Source organism: Sturnira hondurensis, unplaced genomic scaffold, assembly GCF_014824575.4.
Source record: "Sturnira hondurensis isolate 20B ecotype Veracruz unplaced genomic scaffold, ASM1482457v3 Scaffold0004136, whole genome shotgun sequence".
Lineage (NCBI taxonomy): Eukaryota > Metazoa > Chordata > Mammalia > Chiroptera > Phyllostomidae > Sturnira > Sturnira hondurensis.
This window is the reverse complement of record NW_028076767.1, coordinates 17,993,881-18,020,043: the sequence shown is the minus strand read 5'-3', so window position 1 is coordinate 18,020,043 and position 26,163 is coordinate 17,993,881. Positions and strand designations below refer to the sequence as shown.

Genomic DNA, 26,163 nt, shown 5'->3' with positions numbered 1-26,163 from the left:
TTAAGGCTGTATACATGTAACTACTCCTCAACGGTTGCGTTGAAATGACATCCAGCCCTTGGAAGGCAACCACAAAGCTGATGTGGCCCCTGGTGAAAATGAGTTTGACACCCCTGGCCTAGGCGCTCTCCTGTTACTTCTTTTACCCTAAATATTCCCTGTTTCACTGTCCCCAGCCTTAGTGAACATACTCTCACAATCTCCTGGATTCGTGTTGTGACATCTCTCCTACACGAAGTCCAGAACCCGCTCGCTGCAGCCTGGCCTGAGGGGGGTCACTCTGGGCGGCACCTGTCCGGCAGCACTGAGGGGCCTTCCCCCGCCACCCCGCCAATTGCCCTTTAACTCTGTCCCTTTATCCTGCTTTGTTTGTGTCTTCATAGCACTTATTACCGTGTACTATGTATTATACTATGTATTATACTCACTTACTATGTATTATACTCACTTACTCACCTTTTGTCCTCCCCCCCCCCCCATAAAGACGAGTATCCTCCAGGGACTGTCTGCCTTGTTCGCCGCTGCATCCCCAAGGTCCAGATTAGCACCTGGCACGCAGTAGCTGCTCAGTAAGTATTTGTTCATTGACCGAGTGAAAGTGTCCTTGCCTTTACTCAAGCCATTTCTTCCCTCCCCCTGGAACGCTTTCCCTCCTCTTTCCTGCCTCTCCTGATCCCAGTTATCCTGTAAGACTTGGTGCTCACCCCCACTCCTCCAGGAAGCCCTCCCGGATAAGCGGGGCTCTGAGCCCCTGGAAAGTGGCTTGTTCTTGCCCTTCACCTACTATACTGCCTAATTTTAGGCGTAATGTAGGCTTTATAGCAGACAAGGACTGAGGTGGAGATCAAAGGCAGAAGAGAACAGGCCAGTTTTATTGGGGTGAAGGAGACGGGTAGGGGTGCTCCATAGGTTGTGGGCCCGCGTGCAGCGGCCAGGGGAGCGGCCTAGGGTGTCACTTCTTCCACTCCTTCTTCTCATAGTCCCACCGGGAGGCCAGGCCTTGCACAGGGTTGCCCTTCATATCCAGGATGCGCTGGAGCTGCCGGGCCTTCCACTCATCCGTCAGGGTGACGGGCTTCTCAGGGAACACTGCAGGGAAGGCACGGGGTGGGACGGCAGCAGCTCAGGACCCTACCCGGTCCGCCCTGAGCCAAGGCCCCCAGGGACAGAGTTAGGGTACACTGCCCAGAGGAGCCCCGCCCACCCTGTCTGCCCCGCCCCCCAAACTCCCTAAAGCTTCACTCCCTGGACTTCCGAGTTCCGATTCCCGCTCTGTCCCAGACTTCACTGTGGGAACTGGGCCAAAGCCCTTTCTCTCCTGAGCCTCAGCTCCCTCGCCTACTGTGCGGCCCAGTGGTAATAGGAGCATGGGTTTGAAGCCTGTCCGGGTCCAAATTCCAGATCCACCACTCCCTTGCTGTGTGACCTTGAAAAAGTCACGGTATCTCTCCGAGCCTCAGTTTCCCTGCCCGTCAAAACCAGGCCCTATCCACTAGGGCTGTGGGGCTTGAATGAGTTAGTATTGATAAAACAGTGTACAGTGTAGGTTGGATATTAAGCCCCTAATACATGGTAGCTACTATAATTATAACCCCTGAGTGTGCTCCCAGGTATGGGGAGCAGTCCAGGAGGAGATGGTTTATTTTACTTCCTGAAGGGGGTTGGGAGTAGGAGGTAGGGTAGGGGTGTTCACTTTAAAAATCTGGGGAGGACAATACTAGGGTGCGCTCACGGGTGGAGCAGGGACGGCCAGAGGGCCACAGCACTCACATCTTGCTCCCTGGTCCACCTGCCCCTGAGGCTGACTCAGCCTGCCTGAACCTGGTGGCTGGTACTTGCTATCCCAGTGGGTGGGCAGGAAACAAAAGCTCTTCACAGGCACCTATGCACCAAACGTGGGGCCCCAGGGGAATTTGTCCCAAAGCCTTTCTCCTTTCATTCTTATGCAAAGGCAGGACACCCCACCCCACCCCACACTTTCACAGAAGCAGAAACCAGGCAGGCCAGGGGGCAGGCCACCAGAGGTGCCCTCTGTTGAGTCTGGACCACCAGCCCTCCTTCCATGTCCTCTCCCTTCCTCCAGAGCAGCGCTTCCCAGGCCTGAGTGGGCACCAGAATCCCCCAGAGGCCGTTAAAACACTGTCAGCCCTTGGTGCCTGACTCAGTAGCTCCAGAGTTGGGGAGAGAACTTGCACGTCTCACAAGTTCCAAAGTGAAGCTTCTGGGCCAGAAACCACAGCTGGAGAATCACCCTACTTTAGCAGTGATTTTCAATCTTTTTCATCTCATGGCACACAGAAGCTAATGACTAAAACTCTGCAGCACACCAAAAAATGTATTTTTGGCTGACTTGACCAAAATAAAAATAGGTATAATTTTGATTCATTCACACCAGACGGCTATTGGTATGTTGGCTATTGCCACTGTTCTCATTTGCCAATTTGAGGGAATTAGGTTTCGCAGGTTCCTGCGGCACATCTTGTGTACCTCTTGTGGGACGCCTGTCGAAAATCAATGTTCTGCAGTAATAAATGGTCAGCTGGGTGACGGCCCAGTTAAAGACTACACTTCCCAGCTTTCCTTGTGGATAACACATTACCATATGATCGTGTCTGACCCATAGAATGTGAGCAGAAGTAGTGAGTGCAACTTCAGAACCTCAAAGAGCAGCGCATCCTGCCTTCTGCTCCTCTTTGCAGGGATGTCAGCTCTCTGGCTGGAGCCGCAGCAGCCATCTTGCTGGCCAGGAGGAAAGCTGCGTGTTAAGGGTCAAGAAGACACAAGAAGCCTGACATTGTGGAGTCCCTGTACTCCCCCTGGCCTATTTTTGTGGGAGAGCTTTATCTTGTTTAAGCCCCTGTAGGTTGTGGACTCTGTTACAGCAGCTGAAACAATGTATTGAAACATTCACGCTTAGTAGCAGGGGCCGGAATGGGCCTTAGTCCGCCCTCTAGCATTGATTCCTCCTGTCTCTCCTTTGGGTCCTCAGAGAGCCTCGAACACGTGTCACCCTTGCCACATATCCTGAGTTACAGTAACCACTCATAACCATGTGCCGGGCACTGGCCTACAGCTCTTTTCGTTAAACCTTCACATGAGCCCTGAGACACGGGCACTACCATCCCCATTTCACAGGTGAGGAAACTGAGGCCCAGAGAGGTAGCGCCCCTACACACCCACTCAGGCAGCTGTGCTCTGCCCGTCACCCTACGCCTCTACGGGGAACTTTTCAAAACTCTTCGAGTGAGTGCCAGCTCAGTTCCCTCGGAAGAGCCTGGCTGGCGGCCGCAGCCACAGGACGTGGCCCAGGGCGGCAGCCATGTGAGATGTTGCCACTCACCATAGACCCGCTGCCACCAGATCAGCAGAGCTGTGAACCCGCAGAAGAAGAAGACACAGCCCAGCACGGTCTTCCACTCGTTGGAGCGGCGGTTCATCTCCGCGAAGGTCTCGTGGAACTGGAGCCGGTACACTGGAGGTGGGGGGTGGGGGGATGGGGGCCAGAGGTGCAGCTGTTTCAAGGACCCCAAGCCAACTCTCGGTTTGGGGGGTGTCCAGCCTCCCCCTCCCTGCAGCAAATGCCATCCATTCAGCTAATTCTTCTTGAGCATCTACTGTATGCAAAACGTGGCCAGACACTAGTAACAAAGCTCCAAATATTAAAATCAGCCCAGAGCACTTCTGGTGGGCAGAACTGGGGGTCACACAGCCCCCCGCACCCCCACCCACAGCCCTGGCCTCTCTCTGCTCTGTCCCCTCACACCGCTCAGTGATGCCAGAACCCACCACGCCCTGCTGCTCCCACCACCTAGCCTCACCCTCCTCCCCAAAGTTGGAAAGTGAATAAAAGAACGAACAAATGAATGAATTCCCCCCTTGGGTATGCATTCACATGTTGGGGGGCTTCTGGCTGTTTGGGGTGGGGGCTCACACTCCCCACTCCTCCCTGACAAGTCCTTCTTTGCAGAGCCACCCCAGCCCACTCTCCCCAGCCAGTCCCACTCTGAGACCTACAGGCCACCTTCTCGGCATGGCTTAGCTGGGTCCAGCTGCCCTTCTCCTTCTCCTTCAGGGCCCGCTGCTCGGCGCTGAGCTCTGTGCAGAAGGGCTCATCCGGCATCGGGTAGGAGCGCTGGGCATAGTAGTTGGTGTAGGGGGGCATCTTCCCCTTGCTGTGGGCTGCGGCACAAGGAAGGAGCTGAGGTCAGGCTGCCCTGGGGACTTTCCAGCACTAACCAGGATATATTTTTTAAAGATTTTATTTATTTATCTTTAAAGAGGAAGGGAAGGAGAGGGGGAGAGAAATATCAGTGTATGGTTGCCTCTCGTGAGTCCCCTGCTCAGAACTGGCCTGCAACCCAGGCATGTGCCCTGACTGGGAATTGAACCGCGATCGTCTGGTTCGCAGGCCCGCGCTCAATCCACTGAGCTACACCAGCCAGGGCCTAACCAGGATATTGATAGAGAGGGATGCGTTTATTGAGCCCTCACTGTGTGCCAGGAGCCACTTGAAGGCCATCGGCTTAATTGACTCATTTACTCCACAGCACTCTGAGCCAGGCGGTGCTGTTATCTCCATTTTACAGATGGAGAAACTGAGCAGCAAGTGACTTGCTGGAATTCACAGAACCAGAAGGACCAGGGCCAGGGCTGCAATTCAGCGGCCCTGGCTTCAACCCCTGTGTTCTCTGGGAAGGCTGCAGCGAAGAGAGCATGTCGGGCAGAGGCAATGGGCGGGTAAAGGCTCAGTGAGAGGAACCGGAGCTGACCGATGTGAAACTGCTCTGCAAACTGTAAGACAACATCTGTGTGCCTTTAATGAAGGACCAAAGGCACGGCTTTGGAGTCAGCTGGGTGTGAAACTCAGTTCCTCTCCACCCCAGCTACAGCCAGCCCCTCTACCTCACTGCTTCAATCTGCTGGCACACAGTAGGTGCTCCGTAAAGTATACTGATAGATAGAGAGGTTGGTTCACTGCAGCTTCCATTCCTGGACACTCTCTCTGATGGCTAAGCCCTCGAGGGCTCCGTGTAAGGGTCCAGAATAAAGTCTGGGCACTAGGGCAGTCTCAACAAAGCTTCTGTCTATCGTCACCAGAGATGCCCACAAGGGTGGTGTTAGTTCCACCTCGTCAGGACGGCACCGGGACTGCTTTGGGCTGGCTCTTTGAACATCTAGGTCTCTGGGCCACAGTTTGTTCATCTGAGGAATGGAGATAATAACACAGCCTCCACCTCGCATGTTTGTTGTGAAGTCTCAATGTGTTAATGTGTATCGAATATAGATCACAGCTTGGGGTGCCCAGTAAGAGCTCAATAAATGTTATTTCTTTATAAATAAATACATAAATAGATCAGACAGGTCCTTCTGCTATCTGGCTGATGTCTCTCTTACTTTAGGCCTTTCTTTCCTTTCTTCTTCTTCATCATCTTCTTTTTTTTCATTTAAGATTTTATTTATTTACTTCTTAGAGACAGTGAAAGGGGAGGAGAAGGAGGGGGAAAGAAAGATCAATGAGCAAGAGGTACACCAATTGGTTGCCTCTTGCATGCCCCCTACTGGGGAACCTGGCTCACCACCCAGGCATGTGCCCTGACTGAGAATCAAACAGCGGCCTTTTGGTTCACAGGCAGGCACTCAGTCCACTGAGCCACACGAGCAAGGGAGGCCTCTTTCTTCTGACTAACACTGACCCCAGGGTCTGGAAAGGAGGCCCCAGGTTCTGTCAGCATCTGTACCACAGGACACAAAGCCCTCAGGGAACTAAAGTTTAGGGGTCAGGCTCTGAGGAAGCTTGGAATGCAGGGGCTGCTGTCTGCCTGCCTTCAGTCTGCATGTGCTGGACCCAGAGCTGGGATTGTGGGAGATGGTTTTGGGGGTAGGCCCAGGGCAGCATGGAAGAGACAGGGCACAGCCCGCAGACAGAACTCCTGCCTTCGCCTTGGAGTTAGGCGAGGGAGGGGGTGCGCAGGTCTTACCAGGGTCTCCTGGGCTGTGCATCCCTCGCATCCCAAGTCCTCGTTTCCCCAGCACCAAGCTCCAGGCAGCTCTGAAGAACATCTGGGGGTTGTATGAGAATGAGCTGCCACGTTGCCCTCTGCGCCTACCCCTCAGGGCCCGGACAGAGAAACCATTTTCATAGTTGTGGTGGTGGCAGCTTCCAGGATTTCAAGGTCCCCCTAAGGGCCTGGTCCTTCTAATTGTGTCTGATTCCCTGGGGTTGGGGGAGGTGAGGGGTGTAGATGGGGGTCCTAGAGATTGGGAGTTCCCTCCTGGGATCTCAATTAGCCATCTGAGAAGGAAGAAGCCTAATTCTTTTTTAGTTTTAAAATTTTTTTTAATGTTATATTTCTTTAGAAAAAGATTGTATTTATTCATTTTTAGACAGAGGGGAAGAGAGGGAGAAAACTATCAGTGTGTGGTTATCTGTTCAGTGCCCTGTACTGGGGACCTGACCTGCAACCCAGACTGGGAATCGAACTGGTGACCCTTTGGTTGGCACCTGGCACTCAATCCACTGAGCTACACCAGTCAGGGCTAATTTAAGTTTTTAAAGATTTATTTATTGATATTTTTTAGAAAAAGAGAAATATCAATTTGTTGTTCCACTTATTTATGCACTCATTGGTTGATTCTTGTATGTGCCCTATGTTGTGGGAAGATGCTCCAACCACCTGACCTCCGCAGCCAGGAGGCCTAATTTCAAGGCACAGGGCTGAGTAGTTGGGGGCTGGGAGTCTGGGTACTGCTTCCCGCCCAAGCTCAGCCCGGGTTGTTTCTCCCCACCCCCACCCCACCCCACTCCCTCCCCCGCACCAGGGGTGGGAGTCCAGGTAGGGAGGAAGCAGACCCTGCAGCTTCCTCTCTTCCCTGCAGGGCCATCTGCCACTGGTCTCTGCCAGACGGCCTGGCCCCCACCCCTGCCCCCCTAATTGGCTGCCTACGTGCGCGGAGAGCCTGCTCCGCTGGATCTTGCGCGAGGGGAAGACAGGATGAGCCCAACCCCCTAGGGGATGGGGAGTCTCAGGGACTGACATCCCGCGGGGGTGGGGAGGGACTTTAGAGGAGGCTGAAGACCAAACTGGGTCAGAAGCGGGAAGAGGAGCACACATCTGGAGAAAGTAAAGGGGTATCCCACCTCTGGAAGGAGACAGTGCCTTTCGCATCTGCGGAGGGGACACCCGAAGGGAGGGGTATACCATGCGTGGGACGGCATCTGGGAAGGCAGGCTCTCCATCAGTGATAAATGGGTGGGAGAGCCCCACGTATGGGGAGAGGGAAGGAGTAATCTGCATTTGAGGAAAGAGATGCCCCCCACCCCACATGAGGACAGGGGATAATTCCCCAGGCGTCCTGTACTCTGAGCTGCCAGAAGCCCCCTCCCCTCCTCCATGGCGGGGACCACAACCTGGGGCCGTAGTCCAAGCCGCATTCCCCACTCTCCTGGGCTTGGGAATCGGGGGTTCTTCCAACCACTTACCCCGCAGTTCTGCTGCAGAAAGAGCGAGACCCAGGTCCGCAGAGCCAGTAACTGAGAACGGGCTGCGGAAGGACTGGAGCAGTGGCGCCCGCCCCAGACCCGCCCCCAGCCTCGCCCCCAGCCTTTCCCGAGGCCGCCCCTTCGTGGGAACGTCCTGCCCCAGAGGGACGTGGGAGCGCCCAGCTCCCCTCCCCGAGGGTTCCTGGCCACAGCCTGGAGAGAGGCGCCGCGGGGTGACTAGCCGCCTACGAGGGTCCTGCCTCTGGAGACCCCCGGCTGACTGGGCCCCGGGATACAACCGGCCGTGTGTCCTGGTTGGTCCAGCGTCCAGCTGGGCAGTTCCAAGAGCTGGGTCTTCCCGCCTCCACAACTTTGCTCACTGCTATTCCTTCCACCAGGACTGCTCTCTTAGGGACTTTGTAGATCCAAGTCTAATGCCCCCTTTCCAGCCCAGACCCCTTCGCCTCCTGACCCCGGGAGCCCGCGGGATCTCGAAGCTGGAAGCTGGCCGGTGGTGTGTCACCTCACACCCACAATCCCATACCCGATGAAAGGGGGGAAAGCCTCCCTCTGGGTTCAAATCATAGCTCTGTGGCCTGCAACAAATGGCCTGACTTCTCTGAGTTCCTAGTTTCTTTTCTACAATATAAAAAGGACTTAAAGATAGTTCCTCCCTCACATCGCTGTTGTAAAGACGAAGTCAGTAGAAAAGCAGCAAGCACACTTATTCAAGAATCATTTATTAAGACCTATTACAGCTGGCATGTATTATCTGTTGTTTACCAGGTCAAGATACGGAACCAAAGAAACCCAAACACAACCTCTGCCCTTTATAGGGGTTACAATCCACTTCCACGCGGAGAAAAGGGCTTGTGCAGAGGCTCAGGGGCAGAAAGACACGGACGGACGTGTCCGAAGAGTAGAGAAAGGGGATCTCGGCCAGCACGCGGCCGGCACAGGGGAGCACGGGAGCGGGGCTGGACCAGCACTCAGGTAATCGCAGGCCATGGCGTGGGTCTCGGATTTTATGCTAAAGAAGGAAAGTCACTAAGGTAAGTGGGGGAGAGATGTGGTTAAATGGAACAGCGCGGGAGTTCAGTAAATGTGGGCGGGGGCTGTCCGAATAGCGGCGGTGCGGGGCTGGGTGAAAGCTGTGTGTCGCCGCTGCGACCTGGGGCCAGAGATTTCTAGGTCTCCCAGCTCTGGGCTCCTGAGGTGTGCCCGGTGGCTACGCATCCAGCAGGGTTTCCGTAGCCCAGTGAGGCCACGGGGGGCCACTCCAGCCAGTGTCTGGAGCTAGGGGCTTAGTCCCCAGGGGGCAGATGAACGGAGAAGAGCAGGGATTCAGGAGAAGGTGACAGAGAAACGCTAGAGTGGGCAGAATGGACCATCTCCATTCTGGACTTTAGCAGCAACAGACATGAAGCCGCGGGAAGGCAGTGGAGGAGTCTCCTGAACCCCCAAAGACCCCCCAGCTCCCAGGATTGGTTATGGTTACTCCTGGGAGCGGCGCCTCCCCCTTGATCAAGGGAGTCCCGATTTGAGCGACCCCCGGAGACCACCTTACCTCTTGGATGCTGAGCAGAGAGCATCCTGAAGGGCAGCCCTGTGGGCAGAGGACAAGGGCAACCTGAGCCTAGAGTCTTGTCGGAATTTTCAGAGGGCAGGCGGGAGCCTCCCAAGGGAAGGCATTTAGGGATGGAGATCCTCTGTTCCTGCCCTTTCCCACCCTCGCCTCTGTGGGAGCTCCAGGCCCGCCAGATCGCAGACGTGGGGCGATGCTCTGATAAGGACCATCTGCTGGGGAAGCTGGCCCCGGGGGCTGAGGGAGACGGAGGCAGGCCTGGGTGGCTCAGCGTTGATGGAGGCAGAATGACCGCCTGCTGGGTGATGCGGGGCAGCGTCTGGAGGTCCTGAGCCTAGGAATGGTCAGACTGTCACACAAGGCAGGTCTCTCGGGTCTCTCAGGGGTCCTGGGGCCAGGAGTGGGGAGTCTTCTTGGGCACAGAGGGGCGGGGGCTCCGCTGTGGCTGAGGTTGTGGTGAATGTGAACGCACGCTGGCATTTCAGGGACAGTAGGTGAGAGGAGTCTGTCCCTTTCTCGCTGGCCCTGGAGGCTCCGACCCTCCAGCTCGCCCTCACTTGATCAGATCCAGGGAGCCCCCGAGATTCTGCCCGGACACACAAACCTCAGCTACGGCCTCAGCGTCCAGCGGGGCCGACACTCCGCGCCCGACCCCGCTCAGGCTCCACGCAGCCGAGAGAGGACACTGAGAAGGGCTGGACCTCGGGCAAGCCCGAAGGGGAAGGTAGGACGAGGTGGAGGAGGAAGCGCCGCGGACCTGTGCCCCCAGCCTCCTGGGAGCCTCGGGAGATGGGCGGACTCAAGAGCCTGGGTCTGGGACCCGAGGGGCGGGGCCGGGGATGAGGGGCTGTCAATCCGGGCTGGAGGGGCGGGGAAAGGTAGGAGTGGGCGAGGCTCATCCTCGGAGCGAGGCCGCTGTGGAAGGGTGGGGCCGGGGTGGACACCAAGGGGCGTGGCCAGACGGAGGGCGGGGGCCGGGCGCAAGGGGCGTGGTCAGGGCCGGGGGCTAGGCCTCCACAGCTCCCCGGGGAGAATCCGGGCGACGCGCGGGCCTGGCGGGGCGCGCCGAGACTCCGGGTCGCCGTAGCCGGCGCGACGACAGGCTGGCCCAGCACGAGGGCGTCCAGGCGGCGGCGCAGGCTCCGAGGGCGAGTTGAGAAAGCGCTCCTGGGACTGCAGGCAGGAGGGCCGGGTCGGAACCGACGCGGGACCAGGGCCGCCACGCGGACAGCCGCAAACTCGGGTTTCCCGCGCCTTGGAACAAGCCAGTGGCGTGATCAGGAGCAGGTGGACGCCCTGGGCCGGGTGTCGCTGTGACTGGGCTAGACCCGGGGGCCTGGGAGGCGGAAACCTCCTGCGGGCAGGTCTGACCTCTGGGCGCCGCCTCGGCCCAGGACGGACGCCCTCGGAGGCGGGGACTGGCCTAAAGGAGGCGTCCGGCGGGCGGCATCCTGGGCGGCAATGAATGGCCACCGTCCCCTCACCCGGGGCACGAAATTCCTGAAGCTCCGGGTGTTCAGCAGGAAGGGCTTTGCAGAGCCGCGAGGGCCTTGTCCGGGGCCGAGCCCCCCAGCTGTCACTCAGGGCCCCTTAGCCCCGCCCAGGGCGTCTTTCGCCCCGCCCACAAGGGTCCCGCATCCCAGGTCCCGCCGCCTGCCGGGTCGCTCGCACCTCGTCCTCTGCGCCCCAGGTCTCTTCCTTCCCCAGCCTCGAGCTTCTAGTCACCCGCCTCGACCCCTCGGACAGTCATCGCACCCGCGTCCCGCCAGCCCGTCCGGCGTCCAGCGGCGGCCCGCCTCCAGCCCTACCCCGTCCAGCCGCGGGCCCCGGCCCCGCCCGACGGCCGGCCTCGCCCCTACCCCGAAAGGTTCCTCCGCGCCGTCCGGGATCGTCCCTGCGGTGTCCGTCACTCGGGCCCCGGCTCCACAAGCCGCGCTAAAGCCGGGCCCGGCCCCCGCCCGGCCCCTTCGGGCGTCCGCTCCCGGACCCCGTACGGCGACCGTCCCGGCCCCGCGGCCCTGCCCGCGCCGTCTCCCAAGCGGGGCTCCAGGGGCCCCAGACCGCGCCCCGGCCGCGCCCACCTGGCCTGGCGCTCGGGCCCCGCGACCGCAGATCTGCCCCAGAGATCCGGCCCTACCAGGCCCTCGCCCTACCAGGCTCTACCGGCCCTACCAGGCTCCAGCTTCTAGGAGACTGTCACGCAGTCCCCTCTCCGCTCATCAGCCCGCCCTCCACCGCCGGCTCAGGCTCCGCCCTCACCCGCGGTCCGTGCGGGCTGGGGTCCCCGCTAGAAGGAGACCGTAGTGGCCAAGGAGCCGAAGGCGTCCCCCAGGCCGGGCAGGACCTTGCGGCCCGCACGCTCTGGCCGCAGGAAGGGCACGGAGCGGCCGGGAGGGTATCCGAACTCGCCAGGAGTGGAGAGATCTGTGGGGTGACGGTTTCATCAGAACTCGCTGCAATCCCGGCGCCTGGGTCCTCGTCACCACCCTTTCACCTGGGCAGATGTATGCAAAGGACATGCAGACGACCCCCTAGCAAATACCAGGGACGCAGAAGCTGGGTGCCTGGGAGGCCGGCGTCTAGGATTCTATTCCCAGACCTATCTTTCCTCTTCTGGTTTCAATCGGTTCGGTTCCCTCTACCCCTGGTTCCTCCATGGCCTCAGTTTCTCTGTCTCTATAAAGCCAATCCCATGCGTCGCTGCCACCGGCAGCATCAGCACCAGGGAATAGTCCCACCCGACAAAAGGCTGAAGTGCTCCATCCTGGGGAGTGCAGGGGGTCAGATCCAGAGTAGGCACTGGTCCCTTCCGGTAACACTCCGAGGCTCCTCACTAGCCCAGTGTGCTCTGCAGTGTCTGCCCCAGGCCTTCCAGGACTCTCTGTGCCACAAGGCCACACCCCAGGGGTGCACAGGGAAGGTGTGAGGGGCCCCGGCCGAGCCCCTGGGGGGGGCCCTTCTCCAGGACACAAGTGGCTCAGCCCCCTTGCTGTGGGCTCTATCCCCTTGATGTGGCCCCCGGAGAAGTTTATCAGTAACTGTGGCTTCAACAGTATCTCCAATTCCACAGGCTCTTCTTCCAATGGGACCTTGACACTCGGCCATCAAGGAGTGTGATCTATGACCCCACTGCTGGAAACCTGCTGTAGCTTTGCTGGGAGGAAAATAAATCTGGACTGATTAGAACATGATGGAAGTGGTGCTATGTGACCTGCAAAGCTAGATCATGAAAATGCTACGTACTCATTCTTGGAGCCCAGTCACCATGCTGTGACCAGCCCATGTGGAGAGGTCATATGCAGGCGTTGTGTCTGGCTGCCAGCCTGTGGCCAGCCTGGACTTCCAGACACATGCATCTCCAGATGATCCCAACCACTAGTCATCAAAGTCCCCCTCAGCCATCAAGTGTTCCCAGCCAAGGACCCAGACATCACCGAGAAGAGACAAGTCACCCCTGCCATGCCCCTTCTGAATTCCTGACCCACAGAATCCTCAGCATCAGACAGTCGTTTTATACACTAAGATTCCAGGTGGTTTGTTATGCAGCAATAGTAACTGGAACAGCAATCAGATGTTATTTTTTAAGCGTTTTATTTATTTATTGTTTTAGAGAGAGGGAAAGGGAGGGAGAAAGAGAAGGAGAGAAACATTGATTAGTTGCCTCTAGCATGCCCACAACCCAGGCATATACCCTGACCAGGAATCGAACCGGCAACCTTTTGGTTTGCAGATGATGTCCAACCCACTGAGCCACACCAGTCAGGGCTCAAATGTTTTTTTGATTTCAATACACCTGACTCCTCATTTGACTCAGTTGTTTCAGCACTTGGGGAAGAAAGAGGGTGTTGGGATTGACACCCAAACCTCACTACTGCCCTTCAGATTTCAGCTCAAATACGTACTCGGACGTTCCCTGATCCCCACGGAAAGCACCCTCCCTAGCCAGGCTAGATTTATTTTCTTCCCAGTACTTTTCATTTTCCAGAATTACATGTATGGAAACCCAGAGCCTTCTTGTCCTGCACGCTCTACACCACAAGACTATTCACTCAGGTCCCTCCACTTCCAGACTGGATGAAGTGAGAGCTGGCTGTGCAATGGCCTGGATGTCTGTGCCTCCTCAAAATTTGTATGTTGATCCCCATCCCAATGTGGTGGTATTATGAGGTGAGGCCTTTGGGAGGTGCTTAGGTCACCTCACAAGCCCTCACAAACGGGATTAGGACCCTTATAAAAGAGACCTTAGAGAGCTCCCTCATCCCTTCAGCCACCTGCGGTTACAGTCAGACAATGGCTGTCTGTGAGCCAGGGAATGTGTGGAATCTTCCAGCACCTTGAACTTGGACTTCCAGCCTCCAGAAGTTCGAAATAAATTTCTGTTGTTTGTAAGCCGCTCAACATACGGCATTTCTGTTACAGCGGCACAAAGACAAAGGTTGTTAGAGTGACACCTCATTTATTTTTTATGGGTGCCATTGTAAACAGCACTTTAGTAAATATCAATTTTCAGTTGTTATTGCTATTATATAAAAACAAATGATTTTTAGATATTGACCTTATATTCTATGACCCTGCTCAATTCGTTTGTTATATGAGTTTGCTAGGACTGCTGTAATTAAGCACCGCAACCCAGGTGACTTAAACAACAGAAATACATTGTCTCGCAGTTGTGGAAGTTAGAGGTGTAAAGTCAAGATGCCTGCAGGTTTGGTGCCTTCCAGGGCCCGTGAGGAAAGAGTCTGTTTCAGGCCTCTCTCCTTGGCTTATAAACAGCTGTCTTCTTTCTACGTCTCTAAACACTGTCTTCCAAATTTGCCCAAATCCCCCCTTTATGTAAGGAGACCAGTCATACTAACATTTTCAAAGAATGAGTTCTTGGTGTCCTTGTTTTTCTGTGTCCATATTGATTTCTGCTCTTTCTTTCTGCTTAGTTTGGGTTTCATTTGCTTTTGCTTTTTCTTGTTTATGAAGGTAGAAGCTTACATTTTTAAAAATGTTTAATTTATTTTTAAAGAGGGGGAAGGGAGGGAGAAAGAGAGGGAGAGAAACATCAATGTGTGGTTGCCTCTTACATGGCCCTCACAGGGGACCTAGCCAGCAACCTAGGCATGAGCCCTGACTGGGAATCAAACCAGCAACCTCATGGTTTGTAGACCATGCTCAATCCACTGAGCCATACCAGCCAGGCAGAAGCTTACATTATTGATTTGAAATATTTCTTCTTTTCTAATAAGCACTTAATTATATAAAATTTGCTCAGCTCTGTTTTAGCTGCATCCTACAATGTTGATGTGTTGTATTTTCATTTTAATTCAGTCAAAATGTTTTCTAATTTCTTTTGAGACTTCTTCTCTGACCCATGGGTTATTTAGAAATGTTGCTTAGTTTTCAAATATTTGGGGCTGTCCAAGTATCTTTCCATTCTTGATTTCTAATTTAATTCCACTATGATTGGAAAATGTATTTTATATTATTAAAATTTTCAAACAAATGTTCAATGTTTAATTGGCCTATTTTGGTGAATGTTTCATATACACTTGAAAAGAATATGTTCTAGCCCTGGCTGGTGTGGCTCAGTGGATTGAGCACCAGCCACTTGAAAAGAATATGTTCTAGCCCTGGCTGGTGTGGCTCAGTGGATTGAGCACCAGCCTGTGAACCAAAAGGTTGCCAGTTCAATTCCCTGATTGATGATGATTCTCTCCCTTTCTTCCTACCTCCCCCTCTGTACAAAAAATTAAAAAAAAAAACTTCTTTTTTTTTTTTTTAAAAAGAATGTGTACTAAATTTCTTTCTGGGATAATATCCCGTTAGCCTGAAGAACTTCCTGTAGCATTCTTTTAGAGTGGGCTCACTGACGGTAGATTCTTAGTTTCCTTCACTGATGATCTCTTTACTTTGTTTTAATTTAATTTAATTTATCTTTAGAGGGGAAGAGAAGGAGAGAGGGAGAGAATATCAATATATGGTTGCCTCTTGTGCGTCCCCTACTGGGAATTGGCCTGCAACCCAGGCATGTGCCCTGAGTGGGAATCGAACTGCGATCCTTTGGTTCTCAGGCCTGCACTAATCCACTGAGCTATGCCAGCCAGGGCATATTTTGTTTTAATTTCTGAAGGATATTTTTGCTAGATGTAAAATCCTGGTTGACAATTCTTTTTCTTTTTTAATCACTTTCAAGGTGTTGTTCCACTGTCTTCTGGCCTCCCTGATTTCTGATGCAAAATCTGCAGCTTATTTGTAAAGTGTTATTTTTAAAATTTATTTAGTTTTAGAGGAAGAGAGGGAGAAAGAAAGGGAAAGAAACATCAATGTGTGGTTGCCTTTTGTGCACCTCCTACTGGGGATCTGCCTGCAACTTAGGCATGTGTTTCAGACCAGGAATCAAATATGCAACCCTTCACTTTTCAAAATGATGCCCAGCCAACAGAGCAACATTGGTCAGGGTTAGATTTTGTTTTTTAAATAGCAAGCAAACCTGGTTAGGTTCAGACTGCATGTTCTATGTCGCCTCCTGTGGGCAATGATTCTAACATCCATTTTATTTTCAAAGCTTTGTTGTATGTGTGGGTCTGCCTAGTGCTGGGAGTAGCTTTGGACTGAGCCAGTGGTTTATATGGCGTTTCAGTACTTTTCAGTCTTTGTCGTTCTTCATGGGGTGTGTTCCACCCAGGACTTGTGTCCTGGGGGATTCGAGAAGCAACTGATCAATATCTCTCTTGCATATCTGTTTCTCCCTCCCTCCCCCCCTCTAAAAATAAATAAACTCTTTTTTTAAAGAAAGAAAGAGCCCTGGCTGGTGTAGCTCAGTGGATTGAGCGCAGGCCTGCAAACCAGAGGATCATGGTTCGATTCCCAGTCAGGGCACATGCCTAGGTTGTGGGCCAGGTCCCCAGTGGGAGACACATGATGAGCAACCACACATTGATGTTTCTCTCCCTCTCTCTCCTTCTCTTCCCCTCTCTCTAAAAAATAAATAAACAAGCCCTGGCTGGCGTAGCTCAGTGGATTGAGCACGGGCCTGCGAACCAGAGGATCATGGTTCGATTCCCAGTCAGGGCACATGCCTGGGTTGCAGGCCGGTTCCTTGCAGGCTAACTACCAGCAGGGGTCGCACAAAAGGCAACCATACATTGATGTTTCTCTCCCTCTCTCCTTCCCCTCTAAAGATAAATAAATAAATAAAATCTTTAAAAAAATAAATAAACAAAATCTTAAAAAGAAAGAAACTGCCCCCTGCTACACTGGTGGTTCTTCAAATTTTGACTTTTCATCTCAATTTGCTCTCTATTATTTACCGTCCCGAGTTTTTCCTTAATAAAACGTAGTTGCTTTTTGTATTTCTATTTAATCCAGAATTCTAAAACCAGCCCCGAAGACAAATTTCAAGGTAAAAATGGTCTTGCTAATCCTCAGAAATGGGAAAGAATGCTCTCATTCCTTACCTCCCAAATGACTTCCCATGCTATCCACTTAGCCCAGAAGGCCAAGGCTGAACTGTCTGGGTTTTCCTTTTTGTATCCCCACAAGGAGTGTGCTGGGTTAAGAGGTACGTAAGGGACCCCCCTCACTCTGACTCTCCTGTTTAATCAAAATAGACTCCAGCCAACCTGGTGACATTTAAATTGTACACATCCTGCGCTGCCACTGTCACATCCCTTCTCACACATATTCACTAGGACGCACGGACGACCCTCAGAACAGCACCGTCAATAATGGCAAAAACCATGAAACGACCCAAAGGTCCATCAGCCGGAGGTCGGGTGAATAAATGACATTGCAGAATACTATACAGCGGTGGCAGTGGGTGAACGGAGGCTGCACACATCAGTAGGGGTGTTTTTCATGCAATTTGTATTGCATGAGAAAAGCAAGTGACAAAGGCAAACCCAGGTAGAATTAAGCAAAACTGTACTTCAGGATACATACCGGTACATATGTGGAAAAAATCAAAGGAGAACAAGTTACTAGTTGACACAAAGTTGAACAGTAGGGACGTCCTGTGAGGATGTCCAGAGGGGGCACATGGATGAAAAGGGGGGCACATGGGGCTTCAAAAGAACCAATGTTCTATTGCTTAAGCAGGGTGGCTGGTGCTTAAATATTCATTGTATTATTCTCCTTAAACTATATATATTAGTGGTATCTACACTTTTATATATATAATACATTACACAAGTTGAAAAAAATTCCAATGTTTGCCCAGATCTCCTCCTTTCATGGGTGAGGTAATGCCTTCTCAGAAGGGGCTGTCACATCGCAAGGAAGAAGAAAGAGGATGAGAGAGTGGGGGAAAGAGTAGATAAGGCCCTGATCAGAACAAAGCTGAGGGTGGAGATTTCGGAATTCGTCGCCTGCTGTGTACACGTACACAGACACACATTCACATAGCAGACACAAAAATACTCTTCCCAGTAGGTTCATAGCTCTGGATGCAGTTCCCAAATAGTTCGCTAGAGGCCGCTAAGGCACCATCTTTCGCCACTTGCAGAGACCAGGCCTCACTTCTCAAGAGGGGGCGCCAGGGACCGAGGAAGGCCAGAGAGGGCAGGGCGCCCAGGTTTGCTGGTGCGCCAGTGAGCTCATGGTGCACCCAGCTCTCCCTGCCGCTCAAAGATAGGGTCTCAAGCTGAAGCTGATCGGGTCTCAACCATAGACAGGACTTTGCTGAGCCCCCTGCAGCCTTGCCTGCAAGCTTGGATCCCATTGTGCCTCCTTCTGTATATAAAGTGAAGAAACTAGGTGTTTGGAGCCCAGGATTTTGAAATGTAGGCACAACATTCTGCAAATTTTATATGAATACACACCAAAAAACCATAAACACATTGCTAGGGCTCCTTCCAGATTAGGAAGCCTGAAGTTTAAGCTTCAGTAAAGTAATTTCAGAGTAAATCTGTCTCTGGTCATACATATGCATATTTACTGTCACTAGAATGTAAGTTCCAAGAGGGCAAGATTTTTATCTAAATTGGTACCTCCTGCAGCCTCCTTGGTTCCTAACCCAGGTAGATGAGAAAATGGCTTGACCTGGGGCTTCAGCAGTGAATGGCATGAGAATGATGTCACTGAAACCTCGAAACTGTGACTGTAACACCCATTTTAAAGCTGGGAATGCTAAATCCTGACTGATGTAGCTCAGTGGGTTAGGCATCATCCTGCAAACCTCAAGGTTGTGGGTTTAATTCCTGGTCAGGGCACATACCTGGGTTGTGGGCTAAGTCCCTGGTTTGGAGCATGCAAGAGGCAATTAAGTGCCCATCAGTGAGTAAGTGGATCCAAAAACTATGGTACATTTACACAATGGAATACTATACAGCAGAATGAAAGAACTCCTACCTTTTGCAACAGCATGGATGGAATTGGAGAGAATTATGCTAAGTGAAATAAGCCAAGAGGTAAAAGACACCACATGATCTCACCTATAAGTGGAACCTAATCAACAGAACAAACAAGCAAGCAAAATACAACCGGAGACATTGAAATAAAGAACAAACTGACAGTAACCAGAGGGGTGGGGGAGGGGCATAACCATGGAAAGAAAGGAAAGGGTCATCCAGGAACATGTATAAAGGACCTGTGGGCAAACCAACGCGGGGTAGGACTGAGGGTGGGAGGTGGGGGTTGGTGGAGTGGAGGAAAGTGGTGGGGGGAAAACGGAGACAACTGTACTTGAACAACAATAAAAAAAGAAAAAGAATTGCTTCTCAGCCTTTTGGCTAAGATCGAGTATAAAAAGGAAAAAGAAAGAAAAAAAAAGCTGAGAATACTGAACACCAGGGCTGTGTGTAGCAAGTGAGAACCTGAATTTGTTGTCCCTTGTACCCTCTTGGCCCCAGCTACCACTCTGGCACCCCCACCCCCTCCCACCCCAGCCACCCCTTGCACAAGGCCCTGGGTACCCCTCTGTGAGCAACAATGGGAAACAAAGGTTTTGCAAGAGTTGGGGCAGGAAGCTCTAGCACGTGCGGTCCTGGGAAGATAAGGGCGACCTCGCCCCTGCAGGCCTCCAGGCCTTCTGGTTTCCTCTCCTTCCTTCCCTTCCCATTCCCGGAAAGAGGCACTGGGATCCTGGCCTGGCTGTGACTCACCCCCTTTCCCTCTGGCAGCCAAACTGGGATCCCAGGCCCGCCTGCCACTGGAAATCCTTGCTGAGTGTGACACTGGGCAGCAGAGATCCCTCTCTAGCCAGCAGTTTCTGGGGCTCAGGAGAGTGGCTGTCAGGAAGACAGGTTCTACTGCTGAGACTTAGTATCAGGAGACGAAGTGCTGGGAGCTCCTGGAACACGCACTCCCCCCACCCCCCCAGCCAACTTTGAAGTCTGGGGTGAGTCAGACTGGCAGGTGTAAGGCTGCGGTTTGTGTGCGAAGCACCCTTGATCCCTGTGGAGGGGAGCGTGCACCCAGAGGTCAGGGCCTGGTGATCCCTCAGCCTCCAGGACAGATGCAAATATGCCCGTTTGGTTGGTCTTTAGCTGTTTCCAGACGTGTGCCCAACTGTGTGACCTGTCCTCTCAGGACCAGATCACCATGACCTGACCCAGGACCTCCTAGAGACTGACAGCCTGGACCGTTTCCATCTTTTAAGGCTCTAGTGTGAGTTTTTTGTTTAAAAATTTTTTTGAAGATTTTATTTTTTTATGGAGAAGAGGGAAGAGAGAGAAACATCAATGTGTGAAATATCGACGGGTGGCATGCCCCCAGCTGGGGTGTTGGCCCACAACCCAGGCATGTGTCCTGACCTGGAATTGAACCAGCGACCTTTTGGTTTGTGGGATGACGCCCAAACCACTGAGCCACACCAGCCAGGAAAAGGCTCTCCTGAGATTTTTTTTTTTAAATTAAGAAATGCCAAAACAAAAAGTGGGTTGCAGAAATTGTGATATGTACTATGTCTCTGACTTTCTTCGTTTACACGTTTAAAGCAAAAATGTGTAATGAACAGGTACGATTTCTATCGGAAATAAGATGAAAAAGGCTAAATTGGACATCCTGAGGGAATATGAAGCCTCTCATAAGCCTACTTTGGACCAACCTGATTTCTGGAAAGTTCTCTAAGTCAACCACCCAGTGTGGTCTCGTTGGGTCACCTCCCCCCTCTGCTGCCTCCCTTTCTTCCCTTGAAAAGTGGGGACAGCGACTGTCCAGGCACCTGACAGGGCTGCTGAGACAACCCCCTCAGGAAAGGGCTCAAAACATTGTACACAAACATACACTAAGTGTCCACTCTGAGCCAGGCCCGGCTGGGAGCTCCTCACATGCACCCATTCAACTGATTCTGGAGGCCGACGTCCTGGAATCCACTTCCCAGGTGAGAAAACAGAGGCTTGGGCCGGTGACATGATGAGCACCAGGGCTGATTCAGAGGCTGTGGTCCCCCAGCCCCGCGACTAAAATGTTAGCCTGTCAGTAATTACTGTTGTTGCTGCCCTAACTGTGATCATTAAAACGAGCGTAGGACAGCACTAGCCCCCACGCAACTGTGAGGGGGATTAAATCCATTTTTAAACAGAGCTTACTTAGTATAGTAAGTACCTGGCTCATGATAAGCGCTGTATAGGTGTTTGTTAAATAAAAATTTAAAACACTTCAGGTCGGACCCCGGCCCTGGAGAGGCAGGGTCCAATGTTCAACAGTCTTTGTTCTGGTGTTTCTTTGAGGGCCGCCTCCCGGCTCCTCGCCTTGCCCTCTAAGGAGGGGTTAAGGAGTTAATGATTTCCCAAGCAGGGGCTGAAAGGAGCAGGGTTTTGGGTGCAACGCGCACACACACGCATACTCACACACACACCGGCAGCCTCTGTCCCCCTCCCTCCCTCCCTCCCTTCCTCCCCCTGCGAGGTCGGGAGCCTCTTATGCAAGCCGCCGGCGCCCGCCCGTTCCCAGGCCCGGCTGCAGCTGCGGGCGGAGGGGCAGGGCGGGGGCGGCGCGCTGTTTGTCTAGCGCGGCCGTGCCAAAGGCGGCGGGCCCCAGACAGCCAGGCGCCTCCGTACACCTGGGGATGCTCAGGTTAAATAGCTCCGCATTCCTCCGGCCCAGCTGATGGAAACGCTCCCAGGCCGCCGCCGAGCCGGCCTCCAGATGGGCTGGGCCCGGGCCAAAGGGGAAAAGAGGGAAACGTGAAAGCCAGAGTGTGCCTGAACCGTGGGGAGTGCAGAGGGCGCCCCCCCCCACCACAGCCCCATCCACCCCTGGAAAAGGCCCTGCCGAGTGGGAGTGCACGCGGGGGACACGCCCTCGCCCCCGTGGGTGGGCTCACAGGCGGGGGCTCACACAGGGGAGGGAGTGGGTGCGCACGGGTACGTCTGAGGACGCTGCAAGGACACACAGCCGACACATAATAATTTATAAATAGCAAACACTACGGGCTAAGTGCTCGACTTCATTTTTCCTCTACAATTCTGTGAAGTTAAGTAAAAATTTACAAAGTTAATGCTATAAAACAGCAGCGGGGTGGGGAGTTAATGGGGAGTAGCGAAGGATGTAAATTACCTCCAATTATTGTATTCTTTGATAAAGTTCACAATGTGCTTGGGGAAGGGGCAGTGGGTGGCTTTTTAAAATTTTCAATTACACTGGACACACACAATACTAGTTTCAGGTGTACAACCTGGTGATTAGACAAGGGTGGTACCTGCCTTAATGTTAGTGCTCAATAGGCAATAATTTCTTATATTTTGTTGTTCACCCCTCTGTGAGCCTGTGTTTCTGTTGTAAACCTGCGATCAGAACCCTGCTTTTAGCCTCTGTCCCCGCATGAAACCCTCTTACATAAAGGGTGGAGCATACAGGTGGTCTCATGGTGCTGGGTGCTATTTATTTTCCTCCATTCTTATTGATTGATAAAGTGTTTTAACTGCCTTTACCTTCTCTGGGATAAGTGCTTTGCCCTTTTGGTTTCTCCCCGTGTAATATGTGGGAGCTGACCTGGTAGGTCCCGTGGGGTTGGGTGTCCTCAGGGCCAAACAATTGCCAGGAGAGTTGGTACTGGAACTTTTTGGGAAAGGGTTTCCTGAACACAGCAGCCCCCACCTCCCCCCAGGACCAGAGACCCAGGAGGCACAGACAATCTGCAGAACAATTACACACTTAGGAACCCAGTGTGAGTCTGCAGCCCTCAGACACATAGGCCCATCCATCAAGCCAGACCCATGCAGAGATGCCCACAATGCATTTAGGCAGAACACACAACCCCAAACAGCTGGGGGTTGCACACTTATCTGCAGAACACATGTGCGCTCACATTTGCCCTTTTGCATACACCCCCAAGCCTTACACCAAGAGGACCTGGACCCAGGGGCGATCTATGGGTTCACTCCTGTAACACACAGGCCCAGACACTCAGACGCACTCCCCTATGGGTACAAACTCACACACGTGTCCAGGCAGATAGGCCCTTGCCAATGACACCTTTTTCCTGCTCAGGAGCTGGGGACTGACTCACCCACTCTTCAGAGCCCACACAGGAGCCCTGGGGGAGAGAGGTTTCTGTGAGCTGCTGGCAAAGCGAGGCCAGGGTGAGGGGGCTGACTCCAGACCCAGAGCAGGTGGCCATGCAGCTGTGCCCTGGCTGGCTGGCTGTGCCAACTTGCTCACCCACTTGGACAAGCCTGGAGCCCCAGGGCAGCCTGCTGCGACCAGGCTTAGGCAGCCCACTGGGGGAGGCATCTCCTACTGGGGAATGGGGCAATGGAAGTCCTGGCTTAGACAAACTGAGGCTCTGGGTAAATCTCTTTCCTTTGGATCTCACTTCCCCCATTTTGGGCAAAGATGCAGGTGGTCTAGTGACCTGTTTCTCTAACTTAAATGGCTCATTGGACACTCTTCAACCCAGAGGGGCCTTGGCAAGTTGATCTGCATTTAAACAACCTCCCCAGGTGACTCAGATGGCTCAGCGACCAAAACCCTAGAGGACTCAACTTGATGACACTACATAACAGCGAAATGGCCAGGGGTGGGGGGAAGAATACTTTATAGACACCGGAAGCAGTTCAGGTCGGTAAAAGTGACAGCCCAGATGTGGCCTTCCCATCCCCCAGGGGCCCCAGCACCAGCTGTGAAAAAGGGTCAAGGGTCAACCCCCCAAACCAGCTCCCTCCCCTCCACCCAAGAACACTGCAACTTGACTACCATCTAAAGTATTTGTTTAATAACAACAGAAAAAAAACCCCACAGAACTATTGTAAAACAATATTCTCAGTCGGTGATCATTGTAATATACAATACAAAGCAATTAATTTCCTCAGAAATCTGAGAAGCACCAAACGTGACCATTTTTCAAAATGTCTGCTTTTCAAAAAATAGAAACACACGGGGTGGGGGGGACTCCCCGAAGTCTCTGGTGACTGATAGGTGTGGAGGGAAGGTCGGCCTGCCCTGTCAGTCCCCCAGCCCTGGGCTGGGTCCAGCATGAGCCCCGAAGCCGCTGATCTCAATGCTGTTCCTCCCCAGCTGCGGCGAGGCTCTTGGGGCGGACCGGGGGGCACTTATTCCTCTCGGCCCCTGGAGCGCTGGGGTTTGCTGGTCCCGAAGGACAACTCTTCAGCGACACAAGATGCGATCGTCCGTTGGAACACATGCCGTCTGTGAAACGAAGAGAGAAGAGGTGAGACCAGTGGGGTCAGAGGAGACGAGGCTGCAAGCTGCCCCTTCCCCGGGAGACAGAAGGAGGAGCGCTGCTTCCGATGTCCTTTGGGACCCTCACAAAGCCACGCACCCGAAAGGATGGGGAAGGGGTAGGGCCAAGTCCACCCCCCTCCGAGCCTCAGTTTCCCCATCTATAGGAGAATGATCCCGTGCTCCAACTCGGCCCTCACCTCGGCCGCTAGGGCGCTGATCTCGCCGTTGAGGGTGCTGAGCGGAGCCCGGGCGGGGAGCCCCCGGCCCCCGGGGGTCCCGACTTGAGATTCCGAGTTTAGCTCCAACTCCAGGTCCCAGATGTAGTCGATGACGTGCTGGAGGATCTCTACCCTGCTCACTTTGCGGTTTTGGGGCAGAGTGGGCACCAGCTCCTTGAGGCGCGAGTAGCAGCCGTTCATGTCGTAGAGCAGCACGTTGACCTGCTGCTCGTCCAGCAGGGCGGGCAGGCGCGCCCCGGGGCCGCCGGCGCAGCGCGAGATGGCCACGCTCTGCTCGGAAAGGCAGCGCACCACCTCGCCGGCGCCGCCCGCAGCCTTGCCGCCCTTCAGTGCGCAGCTGGGGCCCGCGGCGGCCGCGGCGTTGCCACTGGCGACCTTCATGACTGTGGCGTCGGGGTAAGAGAGAGGAGACAGGCGAGCACAAGGAGGGTGAAGCGCTAAAAAGACGGTTGTAGAATGCGCGACCCAAACCCCACAGCCAGATTATTATAAAGACGCCCCGTCCCCACCCCGAGGGGCGGACTCAGACGTTCAAAAGCAGCCAATGGAAGGCCTGGGGGCGTGGCCCCCAGAGCCTCTGGGCCCCGCCTCTTGCTCTACAAGTTGAGCCCGGAGGGCGTGGAAAGGGGACCTAGCGTCCCCAGAACAGATTGAGAGGGCACGGGGCAGGTTGATTAGTGGAGACTAGGGCTCCAGTGGAGGCAAAACCGATATTGCCGTTAACGAAAAGATTTCAAGAATCAGCTTTCCCCGTCGCTGGCCAGGTAGCTCAGTTGGTTAGAGCGTCGTCCCCATACGCAGTAGCCAATGAATGCACAAATAAATGGAACAAGAAGTCGAGGTCTCTCTTTCTTTCTCTCTCTCTAAATAATGATATGATAATAATAATAATAATAGTAACAACCCATTTTTCTGGGTTCATTTTCTCACCTCTCCAACCCCATTTTACAGATGAGAGAAACCGAGGCCCGGAGGAAGAAGCAGCTGGCTCTGGGCTGCCCAGAGCCTGGGCTTTGGGTCCTATTGGAAGGTGACCTGTGGGACCGTGATCGCGCGAATATTTGGGCCGGACTTTAAAGCGGGCACCTCTTTAACATCTGCACCGGAACTGATCTCCCCAAGTTCCCAGAGAACGTTGTTAGTTAACTTTCCTGGGCCCAGGGGGACTGACCCAGGTCCCTAGGATAGGAGGAATTAGTTTGGGAGGCCTGTAGGACTGGGGGCTGAGCCTCTGGGACCCGAACCAAACGGACGGTTCCCAGACTGGGGCTGCATCTCCTAATTCCACCCTGAATTTGCAGCCCCCTGCAAATTCCCTAAGTCTGCATCAACTAGGGATTTAAAAATTTTTCTCCCTTTTTTGGCTATTTTCCCCCCAAAGATCTCGGATCAGGGTCTCCCACGGCGCGGCAGCTGTGCAGCTCGAGTCCCCCCTCTCCCCCCGCCCGTCTTCCCGGGCTGGTCTGTGTCAGCGTCTGAACAAGAGGCTCAGACCGTTAGACGCCAGGCCCGTGACGTCACCCATTCATAAAACCCGGACGGGCTGTCAGGCTGGCGCCGCGCGGGCGGTCGCCATGGAGACGACAAACCCGGCTCGGAGCGCTTCGCTCAGCCCGCCAGTCACCTGCGGACCTCCAGCAGGAGGCCTGGGAATGTGCTCCTTACCGGCACGGGTCTCCGGGCAAAGGTCACCTTACCTCCCCGCCCCACACCTGGACTGTCCCCGCCAGGTCCACAGCTTGGGCCGCTTAGGAAATTTGTTCACCATCGCCTCCCCATCTCCAGCTCTTCTTACTGCCTGGGGAAAGGGGCCCGAGTTCTGCTGCTGGGTGAATTTAGTTGAGTCTCGGGCTCTCTGACCCCTAATATCTGCCTCTTATTTCGATAATAATCATCCAGGTGACGATTTACTGCCTTCTTACTTCGTGTCAGGCGGGCACTGGGAAAGAGTTTGCCTTTATCGTCTTCTGGAATCCCTGCCGCAACCCTAAAGAGAGGGTCTGTTCGGTTTCTTTATACAAAGGAATAAAACTGAGGAAACCGAGGCTCCAAAAGCCTCCCAGGAGCCACAGCCGTTGTGATGGCCCCATTACTAATAACAAGGGCACTTCACCGCAGCGCAGTCCCTTCCTGCCTGGGCGCGCATCGTGCCTCCAGAGCCCTCGATGGACCAGAGCTGGGAGCCTGAGGCTTACAATAGCTACCCAAGGCCACACAGCCTTAGCAGGCTAACATTCTGCGCTCAC

General features: G+C 53.8%; 4 protein-coding genes and 1 long non-coding RNA gene across 5 annotated transcripts in view; 2 read left to right on the top strand and 3 right to left on the bottom strand.

Moving 5' to 3' along the window:
* Positions 1–846: 846 nt before the first annotated feature.
* On the bottom strand, positions 847–7,588 carry COX4I2 (cytochrome c oxidase subunit 4I2). The gene is made up of 5 exons (XM_037043805.1): positions 7,481–7,588; positions 5,979–6,060; positions 4,015–4,179; positions 3,341–3,472; positions 847–1,089 (listed from the first exon to the last, which is right to left on the bottom strand). The coding sequence occupies exons 2-5, from the start codon at positions 6,058–6,060 to the stop codon at positions 953–955; spliced, it is 516 nt and encodes a 171-aa protein (XP_036899700.1). The 5' UTR covers positions 7,481–7,588; the 3' UTR covers positions 847–952.
* On the top strand, positions 7,069–9,672 carry LOC118985335 (uncharacterized). The gene is made up of 3 exons (XR_005066100.1): positions 7,069–7,121; positions 8,267–8,532; positions 9,597–9,672. It is a non-coding gene; the product is annotated as an uncharacterized LOC118985335 (long non-coding RNA).
* Positions 9,673–9,904: 232 nt separating this feature from the next.
* On the top strand, positions 9,905–11,369 carry LOC118985963 (proline-rich protein 2-like). The gene is made up of 3 exons (XM_037044750.1): positions 9,905–9,943; positions 10,153–10,429; positions 10,756–11,369. Exons 1-3 carry the CDS (start codon positions 9,905–9,907, stop codon positions 11,367–11,369), a joined length of 930 nt encoding a protein of 309 aa, XP_036900645.1.
* Positions 11,370–23,186: 11,817 nt separating this feature from the next.
* On the bottom strand, positions 23,187–24,393 carry ID1 (inhibitor of DNA binding 1). The gene is made up of 2 exons (XM_037043804.1): positions 23,876–24,393; positions 23,187–23,642 (listed from the first exon to the last, which is right to left on the bottom strand). Exons 1-2 carry the CDS (start codon positions 24,296–24,298, stop codon positions 23,601–23,603), a joined length of 465 nt encoding a protein of 154 aa, XP_036899699.1. The 5' UTR covers positions 24,299–24,393; the 3' UTR covers positions 23,187–23,600.
* A 106-nt stretch (positions 24,394–24,499) lies between these two features.
* Positions 24,500–26,163, bottom strand: part of HM13 (histocompatibility minor 13) — a 62,609-nt gene continuing 60,945 nt past the window's right edge. Inside the window, exon 15 of the mRNA XM_037043802.1 lies at positions 24,500–24,511. The gene's annotated coding sequence lies outside the window, so the exon portion shown is untranslated. The remainder of the gene's footprint in view (positions 24,512–26,163) is intronic.